A 19,229-nucleotide genomic window follows, 5' to 3' on the forward strand; every position below is an offset into this window, starting at 1 on the left:
CCCTCCCCTCTCTCACCTCTCTCTCTCTCTCTCCCTCCCCTCCTCTCTCCTCTCTATCTCTCCTCTCTCTCTCTCTCTCTCTCTCTCTCTCTTCTCTCTCTCTCTCTCTCTCTCTCTCTCTCTCTCTCTCTCTCTCTCCTCTCTCTCTCTCTCTCTCTCTCTCCCTCCCACACCTACCCTCCCCTCTCTCCGGCCCCTGCCCACCGCCTGAGGTCCGGTGCCGTTGCGATAGCGGCCGTGCGGGGGCCTTGCGCTTAAGGCGCAGTCGGGTTCTGAAGTCGGACGGACCGAGCTGAGGTATCGTGCGGCTGATGGACGGCCACTGCGGGCGGCGCGAGGCGGACGGCCACTGCGGGCGGCGCGAGGCGGCCCGCGTGGGAGCAGGCAAGGGCGGCTTGGCAGCCGTTAGCGAGCGGGAAACTTCGGGCGGCCCGCCCGCAGCTCCGTCCGCGACACCGTGAAACCTGAGAGGGGGAAGTAGAGAGAGACAGAGGGAAGAGGAGAAGGAGAGAGAGGGAGAGGGGAGAGAGAAGGGGAGAGAGAGAGAGAAATTTTTTGAGCTTCAGGCCCCGAGTCCCCCCTGCGCGAGGGTGAGGAGGAGGGGGGGGGGGTTGCTAAACACAAAATTAACAATTTATTTGAGTTTTATTAAATTCCCTAACGAGCATAATTCAAATATTTACCTTACTTCCCTAACACACTGAAAGTGTGGGGAAAAAATCGTGAAAAATCAAGATGGCGGCCACTCACCTCGTTCAGAAGGATAAGGCACACACACACACACACACACACACACACACACACACACACACACACACACACACACACACTACACACACACACACACACACACACATTGGTCGACCGGTCAGGCCACCGAAGCGTAGGATTGGTCAAATCGTCGAGTCACTCGACACTCAACTGTAGGAAGGAACCGCCGTCGATTGGGTCGACCTCGACGTCACACGGTCGCTAATGAGATGCTAATGAGCGGAACGCTGAACGTTTTTGGGATACCGCGGGCGGGATTTTTGTCCGGCCGAAACGTAAATACGCCTGGAATCGCAAGCTTTTTAGGCGACGCGCGCGTCGGTACGCTCTGTAACTTTCAAACGTATAGAGAAACGGACAGACAGACAGGACATCGGGACAGACAGAAGAGCCGCTTTATATATCTATATAGAAGATAGAAGATAGATAGATATAGTATGTATAAAAGCTATTGGAAGTTTAAGATTTTGGACTCTTGTCAGTATTTGTAGCTTTTGTTTTGTGTTTGGAGGCTGGTTGAATAAATTAGATATTTGGAATTTGTCCTCCAGGTTATTGTTGGGCTGGCAAAAAGATGAGCCTGACACACAATTGTTGGCTCTAATGAAAAATGATGGTGCAAGCAAGATCAGGAGGCACTTCTCAACTACATTGAAACACTGAAATTAGGTAAGTGTAGAATGAAGCCTTTCTCCGTTTGAAAACCTTTCCCTCCAGTGAAAGCATAATCAACACTCCAATTAAACAGGGATTACAGTACATGAATTTAGCAAGTTAACAATGTTTATGGGGACAGACTAAACGTGCTTCTTTAAATTGCATTTTTATTTCTATCAATCTAAAATATTTTTACACATTTTATCAAGTTGTGTGAAACTGTTGTTCAACTCTAGAATTAGCCTTGAGTCCAGCTCTGAGGTGACTTTCTTTGTTTATGTAGTTACTGATCCATTTGTCATCTGCTATGGATAACCCTGCAATATATTATTATACAGTACTAGACAAAATTTGTCTATCTTAAACCAGGGGAGATCATAATTGTTGGTATGCTTACTGAGGCTGGGGTTTATTAACACAGGTTGTGTATCATATCTTAACTTTGCGCTTATGTAACCCCTTCATCATAGGAAACGTTCCAAGGTGCTTAAAGGGTGGCGGGGATGGATTAGCATTGAGTATAAGTAGTAGGATTAGGAGAAGTGACCAACGAGATTTTGAGGATGCTTTAGAAAATGGGGGAGTGGAAGCAAGATGGTAGGTTTAGCGAAGGGTTCCAGGACCAAGGCCATGTAGGGGAGTGTGTAGAAGAGATGCATGTGACCAGAGCGGAATTAAGAAGGGTACATGCTGGCATGTAGAGCTGGCGGTCACAAAAGTAGTAAGAGGTCAAGCCAGACTGAGTAGTTTTGAATTCATTGTTTTGGGAGAGCTAGTGAAGGATGGTGAGGACAGGTGACGAACGAATTTGATGTATATATGGATAGAATATGGACGATGCAGTTTTGTTAGTTGAAGTTTATGTAGGTTGGAGCTCCGGCGGTAAAACCGCATTGGAGAAGTCAATCCTGGGGCGTGATGGCTATGAATGGGGGTTTAAGTACAAGCAGAAGTGGATGATACTGCAAAGTGGAAATATGCAGTTTTTGTGATGAATAGGGTTATTTGATCTGAAGCCTAGTTCATGATCAGCAACTCGGGTTGAGTCTGAGCAAGCAGCCAAGGAGATGTGATGGATGAAGGCTAGGTGTTTGATGGTAACTGAATGGGATAGTTTTAGTACTAAGCTGGAGAAATTTTGGCTGATCCATAACTTTTAGACCAGCTGTTGGACAGCACAACAGTTGTGGTGGAGAGCTGGGTGTTGGTTCCTGTGGGGATGGTGACTCTGCTCCACCCCTGCCTTCCCCCATCTCCCCATAGTTGATGTTGCTGAGGAGGTACATCAGTGAGTAATAAGAGTGGGCCAGGAAGGAACCATGGGCCATTCCTGAGGATGAAAGAAGGAATGGCAGATGTATTGGCTATATGTTGGGACAGGTAGGAATGGGCTTTGATGAGGGCAGTTGACTATAGAAGGGATTTAATGGAATGGGGGGAAAAGTGGGGCAGATGGGGAGAAACTACAGCATAATTTGAGGTCCAGGTTGGCTTTGAGGTGTTGAGGTAGAGGCTGAGCTGGACAAGAATTTAGTTTAATCTTATACACACATTAAACCATGAACCCCTTGCACTGATGTTGGGGGAAGTGGAGAAAGGCTATCTGAGGGGGTGATTAGTTATCAGGAATTTAGAGTTCTCTTTATCCTCCAATATAATCCTGGAAGTAGAGAAGGAAGAGGAATAGTAATGGTAAAAATTCCTCTTGGAGCTAGAGGTAGTAGTGCTTAGTGGTCTAGCATGATCTGGTGGTCAAACAGCCCAGTTGTGTGCCAGCTATGCTCAAGTCTGTAGTCCCCAGGCCTTGGTACAGAAATGGGAATTGTACCAGGGGAGCAATGGGAGTAGGAGATGGTGAAATATTTGGTGAGAATTAAGACATTGAAGGCTGAAGCTAGGGTGCTGTCGACCAGGTAGACTGTGCTGGCAGGTGGAAGGTCTGAGGAAGCTGGGCATCAGAAAATGATGGGGGTGAAAGGGGGATAGTTTTCTCCAGGGTTGAGGGTGAATATAGCTGGGTTAGAGTAGGACAGTGGATGTGGGTGTTTGAAGAGACAAGAATGTGATCACAAAAGGGCCTTTTCAATGATTGAAACCTCAGAAGTGGTAAATGGTTGGGTGTGGGTGTGAAGTTTATATAGAGAGGAAAAAAGAGAGACTTGCATTTATGTAGCATCTTTCACAACCTCCGGACGTCTCAAAGCTCTTTACGCTAAATAAGCACTTTTTAAAGTGTAGTCACTGTTGTAAATGTAGGAAGTGCAGCGGGTAATTTGCTCATAGCAAGGCCCCACAAACAGCAATGGGGTAAATTACCAGTTAAAGTTTTGGTGATACCAGTTGAGGTATAAATATTGACAGTGTATTTACAACACAAGTTCTGATTGATCCCCTTAGATGACGAGACCAGATTTTGGATGGGTGTCTGGAATGTGTAATTAGATCCTGCCTGCCTGAGTAATCAAGTACTTTTCAATGTCTAATTTGATCCATTCATGCCAAGCCCCAGACAGAACTCGCAGTACTGCTTTCAGAGAGTAGACCGGGCTCATCCTTGTGGGTTAAGACCTCCCTTTCCTCCACCTCCCCTCTCCTTTCCCTCCCACCCACCCCCCCCCCCCCCCCCCCACAAGTTCTTGACCCTTCCACGCACCCCCAACAAGTTCCTGACCTCCTTCTGGCAAAGGGTCATAGACCTGAAACGTTAACTCTGTTTCTCTCTCCACGGTGCTGCCTGACCTGCTGAATGTTTCCAGCATTTTCTGTAGGTGTTTAACAATGTTCCCTGTAATTTTTTTTGGCCCTGCATGGCCCCTTTAAGGTGCTGCGTGGGTCATTCTAAATGCCACGCATGAGCAGTTTTTACATTGAAAAGCCGGTTGCGCGGGTTCCCTGGAGTGTTGCGCAGCTTAAAGGGAACATTGGTGTTTAACTTACCCACTAAGTGACAGCCTCTGAGTGAGAAGGTTATGGGTTCATCCCACTCCAGAGCCTTGAGCACAAAAATCTAGGCCAACACTTCAGTGCAGTACCAAAGGAGTGCTGCACTGTTGGATGTTTCATCTTTCAGATGAAGCATTAAACCAAGGTCCTGTCTACCCACTCAGGTGAACATAAAACTTGACACTATTTGAAGGAGAACAAGGGACTTCTCCACGGTTTCGTGGCCAAAATTTATTCCTCAGCCAACATCACAAAACTGATTATTGGGTCAGTAATCTCATTGCTGTTTGTGGGAGCTTGCAAGTGGCTGTCGCGTTTCCTACATTACGATATTGATTAAACTTCAAAAGTACTTCATTGACTGTAAAGGGCTTTTGGACGCGCTGAGGTCCTGAAAGGTGCTCTAGAAATGGAAGTTCGTTCTTCCTTTTGAACACTAGAATTCACCATCACTTTTGGGTTTATATTCCAGAATTTACTCAGGGAATGATCTTGCCAACAATTAATGGTGTTCCGAAGGAACCGTTGCAGCCCAAGCCTAAGGTTGATCTGCAGGCCAAGGTAAAGAAACATTAACTACCATTTATTTTCAAACTTGAACTTGTAGCTGACATGCTGTTCTCAATATTCTTCCGTCTCTGCATCCTCCATGCATCGCTTGGGGAGAATGGTTTGACAGAATTAAAATGTCCTTTTAAGACATTTGCATGTTGAAATGAAATGCTATCCTTGTGGACCCCCCACCCCCCGCCCCCGGCCATGCAGTATAAAAGCAGGCCTTGTCCGTAATGTATTTCCCAGGCCTAGAGCTCCCATTTGTAGGTTTATTTGTGAAAGCAGTAAGAAGAGCAAGATATCTAGTATGGCTGGTTTTAATCTCTAGCCAATGCAATAGGTTTAAAATTTCTGAAGCATTGCTTTCTGCCAAATGTGTCTGCCCTGTAAGAATTCTCCACTGCCAGGGTGAAGGTCTTTACAGGATCAAATCTGCTGCCAGGGTCAGTTGGGGAAGCCTGTTCGTGAGGCATCAGCTGGATGTTCGGGCCCAGACTGCACTGAGCTGAAGTTGGATTTGACCTCCTTAGCCCTTTTTGGTTAGGGGCTGAAGTATCCCCACTAGTGTCTCCTTTCCTAGGATTAGGTATTAGTCAATACTGAACTACTGCTGGACTCCCAAGTCCTTATCAATCAGACCTAGCTAGGCTTGGGATGTTTAATCTGTCTTGGACCCTCACTGGAGGAAAAAGCACCATATTATTTGCAGGTTCCCCATCCTGACCCTCTTATTAATTGCATTGATTATATTTCAGATAGGTGATCTGTCTTTCCTTCTCGACCATAAAATTCAAGTGTTTGCTATCTGGTGTCTTTTTTTTAAAGAAAAAATACTTGAGACACCCCATAGAAACAACTTTGTAAAATTACTTAATTTCCAACTAAGCAAAACCACTTGCCATAAATTATATGATGGTTTAGACTTCCATTTTGGCATCTTTAGAGCTTTTAATGTGGTGTGGAGCTACATTCTTCATATTGAATTTAAGTTGTGTCATTGAGAATTAATTCTTAAAAACTCAATTATTTTTGAATCTGCCAATGCTACTTTTCTAAAGTGTGTGTACGGATGGTGTGGACGATGGACAAATGCTGAAGTTTGCACTTGGTGTGCTTTGGCCTGATGCTGGGTGCTCGGTGTTGAATGGTTCCATGCTCCACTACTGACTTCTCTTGCCTTATGAAAAATTCATCCAAACAGAAAATAGGCATGTTGTACAAATGGTTGACGAACTAAACCTTTTTGGTGCGGGAGGGAAGTGGAAGCAGGGCCATCGTGTTCTCATTTAGGTTTGATTTGCAGTTCCTTACACAAGTTTCCTATCTCTGCTGTCCTTGCTGGGTGAAAGTAAGGAGATGCCTGGTGCTTCTTTTCTGCGAAGAAAACACCAATATCGTTGTTCTTCTGCTGTTGCCACAGTGGCTAGCTATATTGTAGGGTCTTGGGGAGAAAACGGGGTGTAGTATAGTACTAATCCAACTAAAGTAGCCTAAAGAACCTATAAGAATTTAAACTGACATTTCCATGCTACAGCTCACAACCCATAAGTCATTGAGATATACTGTGTAAGACTTCAGAATTGCCCAGCAGCCAACACACTTTGATGTGCCCCATTTTAAAAGCAGTGGTCTAAGCCAAGTGCTACCTAATGCTGGCTTTATTTGATGTGCATTTGGTAAACTTTTACCTGTTCTTTACTGGTTAGTTGCAATGATTGCTAATAGGGGATAGGTGGCTGTGTACCCTGCTGCTTTGCACAGCTCTCTGAAGCCTGGACTTCTTTCTCCCACCACCACACTCTCTCTATTTTAATTGAATTAATTTTTCTTCAGATCGCTACAGGGCAGTTACCCAGTCAGAATACGCCAGTTGGGGTTAAGATTCCAACCTGCAAAATTAACTTAAAGGACCGGTTCATGACATCACCGGAAGAGCTGTACAGGATCTTTATTACACAGGAGGTAAGTGTCAAACAGGAATGGGAGCAGGAGGAAAGATTGAATGTCTGTTGCTCTTGTGCACCACCAAGTGGCTTGTGATGAAGGAGCATGTGCAAGCTTAGGAGCAGCCATCAAGCCTGCCGCCTTGGTCGGGAAGAATACAAGGCAGGGTTCTAAGGGGAGGAGAAAGGAAGGAAGCTTTCAAAAGAGTGATCATTTGGTTGTGTATTATTGCATTGCTTCTCTGCTCGATGGAGGGCAAGATGCAGCTTCAACCCATCCTCCTGGAGTTTGAATCTTTGTGCTCTGTGAAGGTGGGAGGGTGGGTGAAGGGCTTGGCCAGTTGAGCGTCATTGGTGGTGAAGTTTTCCCACCATGTACTCTGGGACCAGGTTTTGTAGCCTGGTTGGACCTATGAGGGAAAGGGAGAAATCCACCCTCAACTTAACAAAACACTAAAACGGTTTCTTGTGGAGGATGAAAACAGAGTGCCACTCTCGTATGTCAACAACTTGTACGCTGTCCTGGAATAACAACTGCCTCCGCATGCTGTGTAAAATTATAATACTGTATCAGTTTGCAGTTACGAGTAGCTAGCTTGAAATGTGTGATTTTGTTTTTTTATTCAGATCTCGCAATCCAGCAACAAGTATACATAACTACTTTATCCATATCAAAATGTGCAATATAAGCTTGTGTAATCCAGCTCAAAAGTGAAATTGTTTGATTTCAGTCAAACCATAATTGATAGGAGGCCATTTGGCCCATCGTGCCTGTGCTGACTCATTGAAAGAGCTATCCAATCAGTCCTACTCCCCCTGCTCTTTCCCCAAAGCCCTGACCATTTCTCTTTTTCAATTATTGATCCAATTCCCTTTTTGAAAGTTACTACAGTATTGAATCTGCTTCCACCACCCGTTCAAGCAGTGCATTCCAGATCAACATAACTTGCTGCGTAAATAAAATTCACCTCGTCTTCAAACCCCCCCCCCCCCCCCCCCACCAGTTCTTTTGAAAATTATCTTAAAAGTTCCTAGTTGATTACCACAGCACAGAACTGCCTTTTAATTTTGGAAATACAATCAATTCATTCATTTAAACTATAAAAAACCCATAGTTGGAGTTGGGAAAGGAAAGTAGAATCATTATCGTATGGAATTGAGTGGGGATGCTGTCTAGATATAACTCTTGTTTTAAAACTGGGGTTCCTGGACCGTAAGGGTATGTAAGGTGATCCTAGAGGGGCTGAAGTCATAAGGTTTTCTGTACTGACCTTGCTAGCGGTTATTTCTGTTGCTGTGCATATTGTGCAATGATGGGATTCTTTCATTTTGGGTACCTGCCAGTGTCTTTTAGAACAAGGAGTCTGTGGTGAGTTTCGGGGGGTTCTCCCACACAATTTGAAAACCACTGGGCTAGCTGCATACTTACGGGAAGTGGGGAATTCTGTTGTAGCCAAGCAGCCTGACCTTGCATTTTTAAAATGGCTAGAAAATGAGGCCAAGGGCATACTATTTAAAACTCTCTCTACTGAACACTGTGGAAAGCTACTGTCCCCTAGCAGTCTGTACTCCGCAGTCCTCCACGGGAGGACTGCGATCACTCATTATCTGCTAATGTTGAGGGGTGGGGCAGGAGGTGAAAGACCTTCTAGCAGAATTTGTCAACACCAGACTCTTGATCCTCCCAATAATGTATCCTTTAAAGGATTCTTTGCATTTATTCAGTAGAAGTTGTGGGTCTCCAACATCCCAAAGTGCTTCTGGTAAAATGAGTGATGTGACTTCGATAGGCAAACTGTAATCTGGTGAATAATTAATTACTTATGTTAAAGTAGAGGTGAGGAATGTTCGCCGAGACGCCAGGGAGGACGCCATGCTCTTCAAATAATGCCTTGGCAGATGGTTAAGGTCTCTTGTAGCGAAGTGCAGTGCTTCCTTAATGCTGCACTAGTGACCTCCTAGATCATGAGAATGGACTTGAACTCTCAACCAACTGTCCAGAGGTGAGCAAGCAAATGCTTGAGCTTCCTCCTAACTGCTGCCAGATGTGTCTTCCCACTCTGGTGGCAGTAGGTGGACCTGACAGTCAATTTGGGTTGAGGCACTATGGAAAATACCCCAGACCAAAATTCACCGGCTGTGACTGGACTAAACTGAGGGATTTTTTTTTTTTTTTTTTAATATATATAATCTGCTCCCTCTGGTTGGCTAGCATGTCGGGAGCACTCCCTGCTTAGTGACCAGGAGCATCCAAATGTGATGGCCCACAACCCATAGCAGCAGAGCCAGAAGCCACCAGAGCATGAAGCTGCAGGCGAGCATAGTAATTCACTCTTCTGGTGCTACCACTCTCCAGAAATGTCTCCAACCCTGTCTGCAAACCACTTTTGTAAGGCTATCACTACTAGTATACTGTATTGCTACAGTTTCTCTAGTCTCTCATAATTACGATTAAAAATATGGTTAGCGTTGTACCAGCTAGATTTTTTTGCCGTGTAGTAAATATTGGTAAGTTTGTAATTATGGACAAAATAGTTGGATCATCTTTCTGGTAGATAATTGTCATTTTAAAATGTGCATGTACATTTGGATTATTTACTTGTTCCTCTCTCCGATGATATTCTAATTCAAAGTACTGACTTGAGGCTATTTGCATTGAAGTGATGCAGTTGGAAATTGTAATCAGCAATGATGATCGAGGGAGGAGAAAGAGCCGGAGAGACACTTGCTCCTAAACTAGATAAATAGTTAGTTCTAAGACTTAAAATCAATATTGTCCATCTTCTAATTTCAGCTTATCCAGGCTTTCACACATGCACCAGCAGTCGTAGAGGCTGCCAAGGGAGGAAAATTCCAACTGCTTGATGGGAACGTCAGCGGAGAATTCTTGGAACTGGTGAGCATCTGCATTTAAAACCTTGCGTTACAGGTTTGAGACTTTATAAATGTGTGCGGCTTAGAATAGAAGCTGGATTTTCCATGCATCTTCACTCTTAATTCTAAGCTGCATTTACAGACTAGGTAACGTGTGTTAGTGACCGCCTTGATAAAGGTTTTTTGTATGTTAACAGCAAACTATGATGAAAGTATCATGGGGTAACATTGAATGGATATAGTTACATAAGCAGTGTAATATTTTCCAAGGTTACATTCCATAAATTCATATTCATAGGTGGAGTACTCTTTGAAAAGTACAATTGAATTTCTCTCTTTATTCTCTTTCCCCACCCTTCGCCAAGAACCTTGTTTCCTGCATTTATTAGCCAGAGAATCAGCAGCCGACCTTCCAAAGCCTCTGTTGTTGCCCCTCCGTAAAAGGATGAGATGTATGAAGCAGATATCCCCACTAATCTCTTTTGTGTGCTCCCATAGTGGGGAAATTTAAGCGTCTACTACATCTCCTGCTAATGACCCTTCACACGTGCTGCCAGGCATTTTGCAGCTAATTGCTTACAAAGGCAAAAGCCATACTGATTGCGTCCAATATTAAAGTCACTAGCATGTGAGCAGTTTTGCTTGAATGATCTTGGTAACAACTTGACTTTATGTACCAGTGTAATGTTGGAATATATCTAAACTGCAGACTAAATCTGACTGACCAGTTTTCTCTCTTTTTATAAATCAGTTGACGGGTATAATGTCAAAATCAAGTGCAGTTGCTGAAGTGTTACTTTAAAATGGAGAAATTCGAAAAGGCTACCAGGTCTAAGCATAAATTAACATGCTTAATCCTCGAGACAAATCTTTGGCAGCTGGGATTTAAAGTGATTTTTGTAGGTTTTTTTTGTTCCAGTGTGAAAAATATTCACAGTAAAGTACTTGCTGTTACTGGTGATGCTTTTATCTGTGCAATGTTATCAAACAATACTGATGAACTAATTTTATTTACTAGGTTTCTGAGCAACGGATTGTTATGAAGTGGAGGTACAAGTCATGGCCAACTGGTATGTCTCTCTCTGCAGAGTTAATTGATGAATGTAACCATACCCTAGAATGCATTGATTGATTGATTGGCTTTGAACTTTCACAACTGGTTTTCATGAAACCCAGAAAGTACACACAGGCTTCATTCACCGAGTTTACTTTTCAACACCTCCTGAGGTAGTATGAACCAGCACTATATGAGGTTGTGGATTCAGCATCGATGAGAGGGGGGAGGCCGCACTTTTTTTATGGTGAATTAGGTTTTTAATTTTATAATTTTTTTTCCCATAATCCAGGAAAAACGAGTATGTGAATAAAGTTTAGAATACATGGGAGAGTAAAGTGGTTTTCTCTTACCAGCTGCAATACAACTGCAGCTGGATGGCAATACAGACTTTTTTAACGATCAACCTACAAACTGCCGAAAGTTCTAGACCTGTTTATTTGCAAAATGTATCTGGACTTTTCTCCCTCATGAAACCGTGACAATTCTGGCCTCTTGTGCATCCCCTATTTTAATCACTCTGCCATTGGCGACTGTGCCTTCAGCTGCCTGGGCCCTAAACTCTCAAATTCGCTCCCTGAACCTCTCTACCTCTCTCTCCTCCTTGACATTCCTTAAAACCTACATTTTTTGACTGAGCTTTTGGCCATCTGTCTTAATAGGAGTTATGTGGCTCGGTGTCAAATTTTGTTAAAACTCCTGTGACGTGCCTTGGGGCATTTTACTACATTAAAGGCACTATATAAATGCAAGTTGTTCATGCTGTTGAGTATAGTTCCACAGGCACTGGTGGCCTTTTGACCAAGTTCCCATTTTTTTTGTGTGTAATCCTGGCTATTGCAGGCTTTTCAATTTAGGGTTGGGGGACAGGTTTGACCATCACAACTGAGCCCGATCCCATTACTACCCAATATCTGTACTGCAACTTCCAGTAGAGGTCACTGAGTTATTGAGGGTTAGAACTCTGGCTTTCACTTCCTACCTCCAATGCCCATGGATGCTGAAGTGAACTGCAGTGCCCCTATCTCTACTTCAGCTTAGCTGACTAACTTGGCAAAGTCAAGCTATCTTGTCTATGCTATTTGGTTTCGTACCACGTTACATAGAATTATATGATGTGCTGGCTGGCATAGCTACCAAGGAAGCTTTATCTAAAATTTTAATGTCTTGCTCAACATGTTGACTTGTTTTTATTTTTTTGATGTTTAATTTGCCATCGCCTTTGGCCCCTGCCACACACTCTGTACACTTGCCTCCAATTCCATCGCCCCTCCTTGGCCACTGTCTCGAGCAATTGAACCAGACTTTGGTGTCCTATTTGACCTAGACCTGAGTTTTGGACCCCATGTTCTCTCCCTCACAAAGGCTGCCTATTTCTTCCTCCACACAGTGCTTGTTTCCACCCAGCCTCCGCCCTCATCAGAGTCACTTCAGGATGTCACTATTTCAGTGCTCCCCTGGCTGGCCTGCCATCCTCCATAAACTTCAGCTCATCTAAAATTGCTGCCATGTCCCACTTACCCATTGCTCCTGTGCTTGCTGACCTACCTTGGCTCCTGGTTAAAATTCTCATCTTTGTGTTTAAATCCCTTTTGTGGCCTCGCCCACCCCTCTATCTGTCTAACCTTCTCCAGCCCTACAACCCTCCCAGACTCTTCTTCTAACTCTAGCCATTTTTGCATCCCTTCACCCTATCATTGACGAGGCATGCCTTCAGCCATCCTAGACCCTAAGCTCAGAAATTCCACCCCTGAACTACCTTGTCTCTCCTCCTCCCTCTTCCTTTAAGACCCTCTTTAAAATTCACCAAGCTTTTGGTCAGCCCTCTTTGGCTTGGCATTGACTTTTGTCTGATTTACATTTATGAAGTGCCTTGGGATGTTTTTCTGTGTAAAGTCGCTGTAAAATTGTTATTATGGCTTTATTTGAAATAGTGTACGTGTCTTCCTTAATTTGTTTCATTGCCTATTTAAATTGGTGTCTTGAGAAAAATCTGCTCTGTTCATTTTTTCAGTTTTGTCTGGTTGTTGAAAAACTTACTTATTGCCACTGGCTTATTTACAGAACATTATGCAACCATAAAACTGATCTTCTGCAACAAGAACGATGGAACAGAACTGCAAGTGGAGTGTAAAGGTGTCCCAGTGGGCGAGGAAGATCAGACAAAAGCAGGCTGGCAGCGTTACTACTTTGATGGCATTAAGCAGACTTTTGGATACAATGTACGACTGTTCTAATGGGATGGTCTCGCTGAAAACTCCTAGCTAACTTATGAATACATAAAGCTTTAGACCTTTGTTCATTTCACTGTTCTGTTCATCCTTTTGTGTTAACAGTCCAGCCAACCTGCAACTATGACCGTGATGAACTCTTAAATGGATGCTTCCAGCAGAATGTCTCTTTCCAGCAGCCAAGAAGCTCATTCAGTAAAGTACAGCCTTAGAATGGGAAAGACTTTTTAACAAACAATCTTGAAGAATTGGAGAACATTGACTGTGTTAATTGTGAAATTTTATATTTGAGTTCTACATGCAAGAGTTTCCCACTGTATGTTGTGCAGATGTGTAAAATGTCAGTTCTCATCACCAGTGTGAATTTTTAATGATAATTGATGCAGTGTGTTGTAAGGTTTGGGTTTATTATGGATTGAGCAATATCAAAAGCAAACTAAAGAGAAGATTGGAGAAGTTACTTGCCTTCCCTTAAGTTTACTTCTTTCTTCCCCCCCCCCCCCCCCCCAACAGAAATAAACCTCTAATTCCATTTTTAGAACATCTACAGTATATGCCTACCCCAGGATCTGAAAAGGACACTTTGTTTAATTTTTTTTACAGCTATTCAGGAAAAGCAGATCTCAAACCAGTCATCTGATTGCATCTGATGCTATACTGAGTTTATAATCGGTGAATAAGCAATGTGCCAGTGAAGGGATCAAATAAAGCTAGGAGTGGAAGAAAAACTTTACTGATGGTTGCAGTTTTTTCAAATGTGACTTTATTACAAATGGCCTTGAGCGGTGGGGTAGGTGCAATCCATTCTACTGATGTAACTGCTGTCACACCATTGGTAGCATCATTTTCAGTTTGGTTTTACAGCTTTTATTTATATATAGGTGGATCACTTGCAAGAAGTTGAGCCATATGGAAGTCTGCTTGCAAAATGGGTCATTTTGTTCATTGATCATGATCCCATAATAGACAATACTGCATCTTTCTAAGGAACTGAGGGAGTAAATATGTTTTGTCATTGCATCCTTAAAATCCCATCCCAAGTTGATTTTTTTTTTTCTAATGGCAGAACACTGAAGGACTGTTTTAATATTGGCACTGGAAATAATGGCCCAGAATTGGCTGGAGCGGGACATCTCGCGGCGTACCCTGTTAAACTTTTTTTCTCATCCTTCAGCTCAAATGTTTTGCACTGTAAGTGTAGGGTAATAACGGTAGGCCGAGGGCAATGGGGCATCTGGGACCTTGGTGAATGACAGGATCAACAGTCTATCTCCTTGACCAGTGAGATTTAAGGATTTGAGAAAGAAACAGGAACAACGGAGAAGGAAATGAGGTGAATTAGAGTTAAATAAGGTACAGGAAGAGAAAGAGGAAAAGAAGGATTGGATTAAGAGGAAAAACATTTTTTAAAAATCAGCCATCTAGAAATGAGATTCCTGTTTAAATTGTTCCCTTTCTGGGCTGGAGAGGTTGATTGGCATTGCAGGAACATAAATCTTGTCATTAAATTACTTGTGCAGTTACGTACTAGCCCTAACCTATGGCGATAGTTTAATTGGCAATTAATGCACAAATGAGACAGAGCAGATGTTTCCACTTGTGTTGAGCCAAAACTAGGGGCCATAAATATAAGCTGGTCACCAATAAATCCAATAAAGAATTAGGAGAAATTTGTTTATCCAGAGTGGTGAGAATGTGGAACTCGCTACTACAAGGAGTAGGTGAGGCGAAGAGCATAGATGCATTTAAGGGGAAGCTAGATAATTAAATGTGAGAAAGGAATAGAGGGATATGCTGATAGGGTTGTGGGAAGAGGCTTATGTGGAGCATAAACGCTGGCATAGACCAGCTGGGCCAAATTGCCTGTTTCGGTGCTATATGTGTAATGAACGCAGCAACTTCACGAAACTAATGGGGAGGTTGAGGGAGAGCTGTCATTTTCGTGAGGTGAAAGACTCAAATCGTCTAGCAACTTGTGACGATTCGTAGCTCGCGGGGTATCTCCCTCGCCGTAAGTCGCTGACCGATTTACACAATAACAGTGCGTGCCATTAAACTCACTGTTTTGTCAGCAAATTCTGGGTTAATGTCACTGCAAATGAACAACTGATCTGGTCAGACTGCACAAGATTTCATTGTTAGGCGGCTTATGCATTGTTCCTTTTGGTGGAACTAAATTTCTAAGCGTGATCTGTTTTGCGGTTTGGAACAGTGAACTGGCAGATACTGGGTTAAACATCTAGATGGTGAATTGTACGTGTACTAGAACAATAGGTGTAGGCTGGTTGTCTAACCCCATGTACATATTACACTGTCACAAGTTACTTTATTAAATGCAATTTCTACTTAAACATTTTGTGTTCCTTAAGAAAGACTTCCATGTATAATGACTGTCTCGGATGTGCCAATTAATTACTTTTAAAGTGCAATTTTGGTGTTAAATGTAGGCAACTGTGGCAGTCTTTTGCACTCCGATATCCAGGAAAACTGAGCTAACTAATTAATTCATTGTTTTGGGAGGTGAGCTAGGAGATTGGGAGAAAACTTGCTGCTTTTTGTCTTTGAATAATGTCAAGAGATCTTTTAACATCTACCTAAATAAGCAAATGGGGCCTCCAATGCCTCGTTTGGTGGACGGCACCTCTGACTGTGTAGCACTTCCTCAATACTGCACTGAAATCTCATCCTTGATTGTTGAAGTCCAGGCGTTGGACTTGAACCCAAGATCTGACTGGTGGAGTGCAATTGTCTGAGCTTGGTTGACTCTAAAGATCAATAATCAGGTTTAAGATCTGTTCAGTTATGTTGAATTCAGTTGCAGTAGGAAGATTTAGGGATGGAGTAAGGGCAGTACTGTATGTTAAAATACTGTTTTTAATCTCCTGGGCCCTGATTGACTCCAAGCCAGGGTCTGTGGGAGAAGGATGCTACAGAAATCTTACTTGCAGTATCATAGTCCGGGCCTCTACAGCTCAATGCAACCTCAACTAAATTCTGCAGCATGAGTTTTTTTGTGCAGGGTGTGGGGACATTTTTAATCATTTAGGGCATGCACTTTTAATGTTGCTTTTATTGATATGATTTTTGGTATAGTGTTGTAACTTTTTCCATTGTAAACATGCCAATATTTCTAATTTAATATGGTTAATGTCAGCTGTCACGATCAAAACTTTGGCCAATGGGTGGCCTCTGGAATTCTTTTAAATTGTTCAGGCCCACGCCACTAGATGGCAGTGGAGCAAATTTAAGTGTCCTAGTTTATCAATCATTTTGGCTTTTTTTTAAGGTAGCTTTTTGAAACTACAAATTTTCAGTGCTCCCACCTCCCCCTGATGCTTTCCTCTGCTTGAAAGAGAGCAACTGTGACCCCCTCTGACTGCTTGAAAAATTGGCAGTGGCTGCATTGCCCAAATACCAAGTCACTGGGTGAGCCTAGTATTGAGGAGGGTGTGGGCAATCTAGTAAGGCTAAGGGGGTGAGTTCAGAGGGGCAGACGGTCATCAAACTTCTGAAATCTGGGGAGGAAGCAGAGAAAAGACACATGGGAAAGGAGGAAGATAGGTGAAAAGGGGACAGTGAGATAGGGGGATTTGTCAGGGGAGATGAAGGAGAAAAAGGGACAGTGGTAGATAAGGGAGTCAAGATTGATCTGGGGGGGAGAGATTGAGATCAGGAGCAGAAAGACTGGGGGGAAAATGTAGGGGTGGAGAGTAGAGATCAGAAACAAATGAGGCCTATTTTAATTGGACCAATAGGGCTGGCACTGAGTTTCCTGGGTGTCATCGGACCGGTCACCACCACCACAAATAATAAAATCACACATGGTCCATTCAAACTGAAATGCCTAAAGCAACAAAGTCCCATTCCAACAAAAAAGTATTAACTAAATCAGAACGACCCCATATTTTGCTGTCATGGGGCATCTGCCGTTAGTTAGACTTGCCCTTGCACATTTTAGATTTTAGATTTTTGTGTGTGCCAAGTTCCTGGAAGTGCGAGTAGATAACATTGCAGTGAGCGAAATGGCATCTTTGACCCGACTGAACAGGACAAGGTAACTGGTGTAGAAGGATGTGTAAATTCGAGTGGGTGAATTCAATGTCACATCAGGTACAGTAAGAAAAATCTTTAATAACAACAGAAAATGCTGGAAAAACTCAGCAGGTCAGGCAACATCCGTGGAGAGAAATTTGAGTTGACGTTTCGGGTTGGACCCTTCTTCAAAACTGAAAAGAAAAGAAACTAGATCGGAGGCAGGGCTGCGATCGGACAAAAGAATAAAAGAAACAAAAGAAGTAAAAAAGAGATTAGAAGCTAGACGAGATAGTAATAGGCTGGGATTAGGTGTAAAGTGTACTGGCAGGGCAAAAGATAGCTGCCAGGTGTGAGAGAAACAAAAGGAAACAGTAGTATACCAGAGGCCTGGTGTGGTGATCCAGAGGCCAGAGTTCAAATCCCACCACGGCAGCTGAGGAATTTAAAAGCGGTTAAATAAATCTGGAATAAAAAGAAAAGCTAGTATGGTGACCATGTAACTACCGGATCGTCGTAAAAACTTTCATTAATGTGAAGGCAATCTGCTGTCCTTACCTGGTCTGGCCTATATGTGACTCCAGGCCCACAGCAATGTGGTTCATGTAGTGTATGTGCCTTTGAGAGCCCCAGGTGTACTGTAATGCCAGTAATGGCCACTCGGGCTATATAAGCCTGTATATTGTGTTGTATCAGTTAGTTCCCCTCCAGATTTTGTTTAGTAAACACCTATGAAACCAACTCCTGTCTTCAGTGTCTCTATCAACACACAGACACAACAGTGGCGACGAATTGGAAACAGACTTACCTGCAATTCGGCAGCACCTCAAGGACATCGATTCCTCTGGGGTCCAAAGTTGAAGAAAAATCAAGAAAAAGAAAAAGCTGTGGTTTCACCAGCTAGCCAAGCTGGTGGCAGGTACTGCAATAATCCTTCCTGGGCGTCGGGCTGGGGCTCCAGCGGCTGGCTCTACAGCTAGGCCAAGCAGCAGCGGAGGCAAGCAGTAACAGACGGGGAGGGAGCACTCGGGAGACGGCCGGCGCTGCAAGCAGGTCTGCGTTCAGACCTAGAGAGAGAGTCCGGCGGGAACGAGTCTCCAACTGTAAATAAATAAATAAAAAGAACGGAAACTAGGAAACAGCGTTGTCATCGGCAGCAGCGGCGGGGAAGTGCCATATCTTCTGCAGAAAAGAAAGAAAAGCGCGGGAAGCGCCATTTTATTTCTAGGATGCCTAAGTCTGGCAATATTGATGCTTTTGATAACGAGATAGAGGATTGGACCACATATGTGGAAAGAGTGGAGGTATATTACACCGCAAATGGAATAGAAGATGGAAAAAAAAGCTTCAGTACTGCTCAATCTAATGGGCGCAAAGACATACGGGCTGTTACGAAATTTAATCACTCCAGCCAAACCAAAGGACAAGAATTTTAAAGAAATTGTTGATACCCTACAGGAGCACTTAAACCCAACACCGCTGCTGATAGCGGAACGATTCAAATTCTTCAAGAGAAATCAACACAAGAATGAAAGTAACGCAGATTACCTCCCCAAATTAAGAAAGCTATCAAAACACTGCCAATTCGGGGCAGGACTAGCAGATTATCTTCGAGACAAATTCATCTGCAGTCTCTTAAGTGAAGGAACACAGAAAAGGCTGCTTTCTGAAAAAGATTTAACACTGGACAAGGCTTTCAGTATGGCTGTATCATACGAAGCAGCCGCAAGAGGAGCTGCAGAGATACAACAAAAGAGACAGGACTTCGGCACCCATGAAATGACATGGGGTTTCGAGAGATGTTATCGCTGCGGCAGATCCACCCATGACCAGAGGGACTGCTGGTTCAAGGACAAAGCATGCAGGCAGTGTGGAAAGATTGGACACATTGCACGGGTATGCCGATCTGGACAAAAAAAAATCCACAGACAGGAAAAAAAAATCAATAAAGTACAGAAAGGTACAAATGATGACGGGCAGTAGCCCCGAGGACCAGAAGAGCGATAGCGACTCCGAAAACAAGAGACTAAGCTGTCTCAAATTACATAATGTAATTGCCAAAGATGATGACCAGACCATTTGGGTTACCCTCACGATAGCGGGGTCCCCAGTTAAAATGGAGCTAGATACAGGATCAGCTCTGACCGTCATAAGTCGATGGAATTACGA

The 19,229-nt window shown here is 43.4% G+C and overlaps 1 protein-coding gene across 1 annotated transcript in view; it reads left to right on the forward strand.

The window, feature by feature from the left end:
• LOC147109082 (activator of 90 kDa heat shock protein ATPase homolog 1-like) overlaps positions 1-15,379 on the forward strand; it is a 30,918-nt gene extending 15,539 nt beyond the window's left edge. The window contains 8 exon segments of the mRNA XM_086002672.1: positions 1,323-1,340; positions 1,342-1,399; positions 1,402-1,440; positions 4,844-4,932; positions 6,760-6,888; positions 9,664-9,765; positions 10,762-10,813; positions 12,862-15,379. Coding sequence (XP_085858798.1) covers positions 1,323-1,340; positions 1,342-1,399; positions 1,402-1,440; positions 4,844-4,932; positions 6,760-6,888; positions 9,664-9,765; positions 10,762-10,813; positions 12,862-13,034 — 660 coding nt within the window. The 3' untranslated portion in view covers positions 13,035-15,379.
• The last annotated feature ends 3,850 nt before the right edge of the window (positions 15,380-19,229 follow it).

This window comes from Somniosus microcephalus, chromosome 12 (assembly GCF_052327205.1).
Source record: "Somniosus microcephalus isolate GS21.2 chromosome 12, FLI_Smic_1.0, whole genome shotgun sequence".
Taxonomy (NCBI): domain Eukaryota; kingdom Metazoa; phylum Chordata; class Chondrichthyes; order Squaliformes; family Somniosidae; genus Somniosus; species Somniosus microcephalus.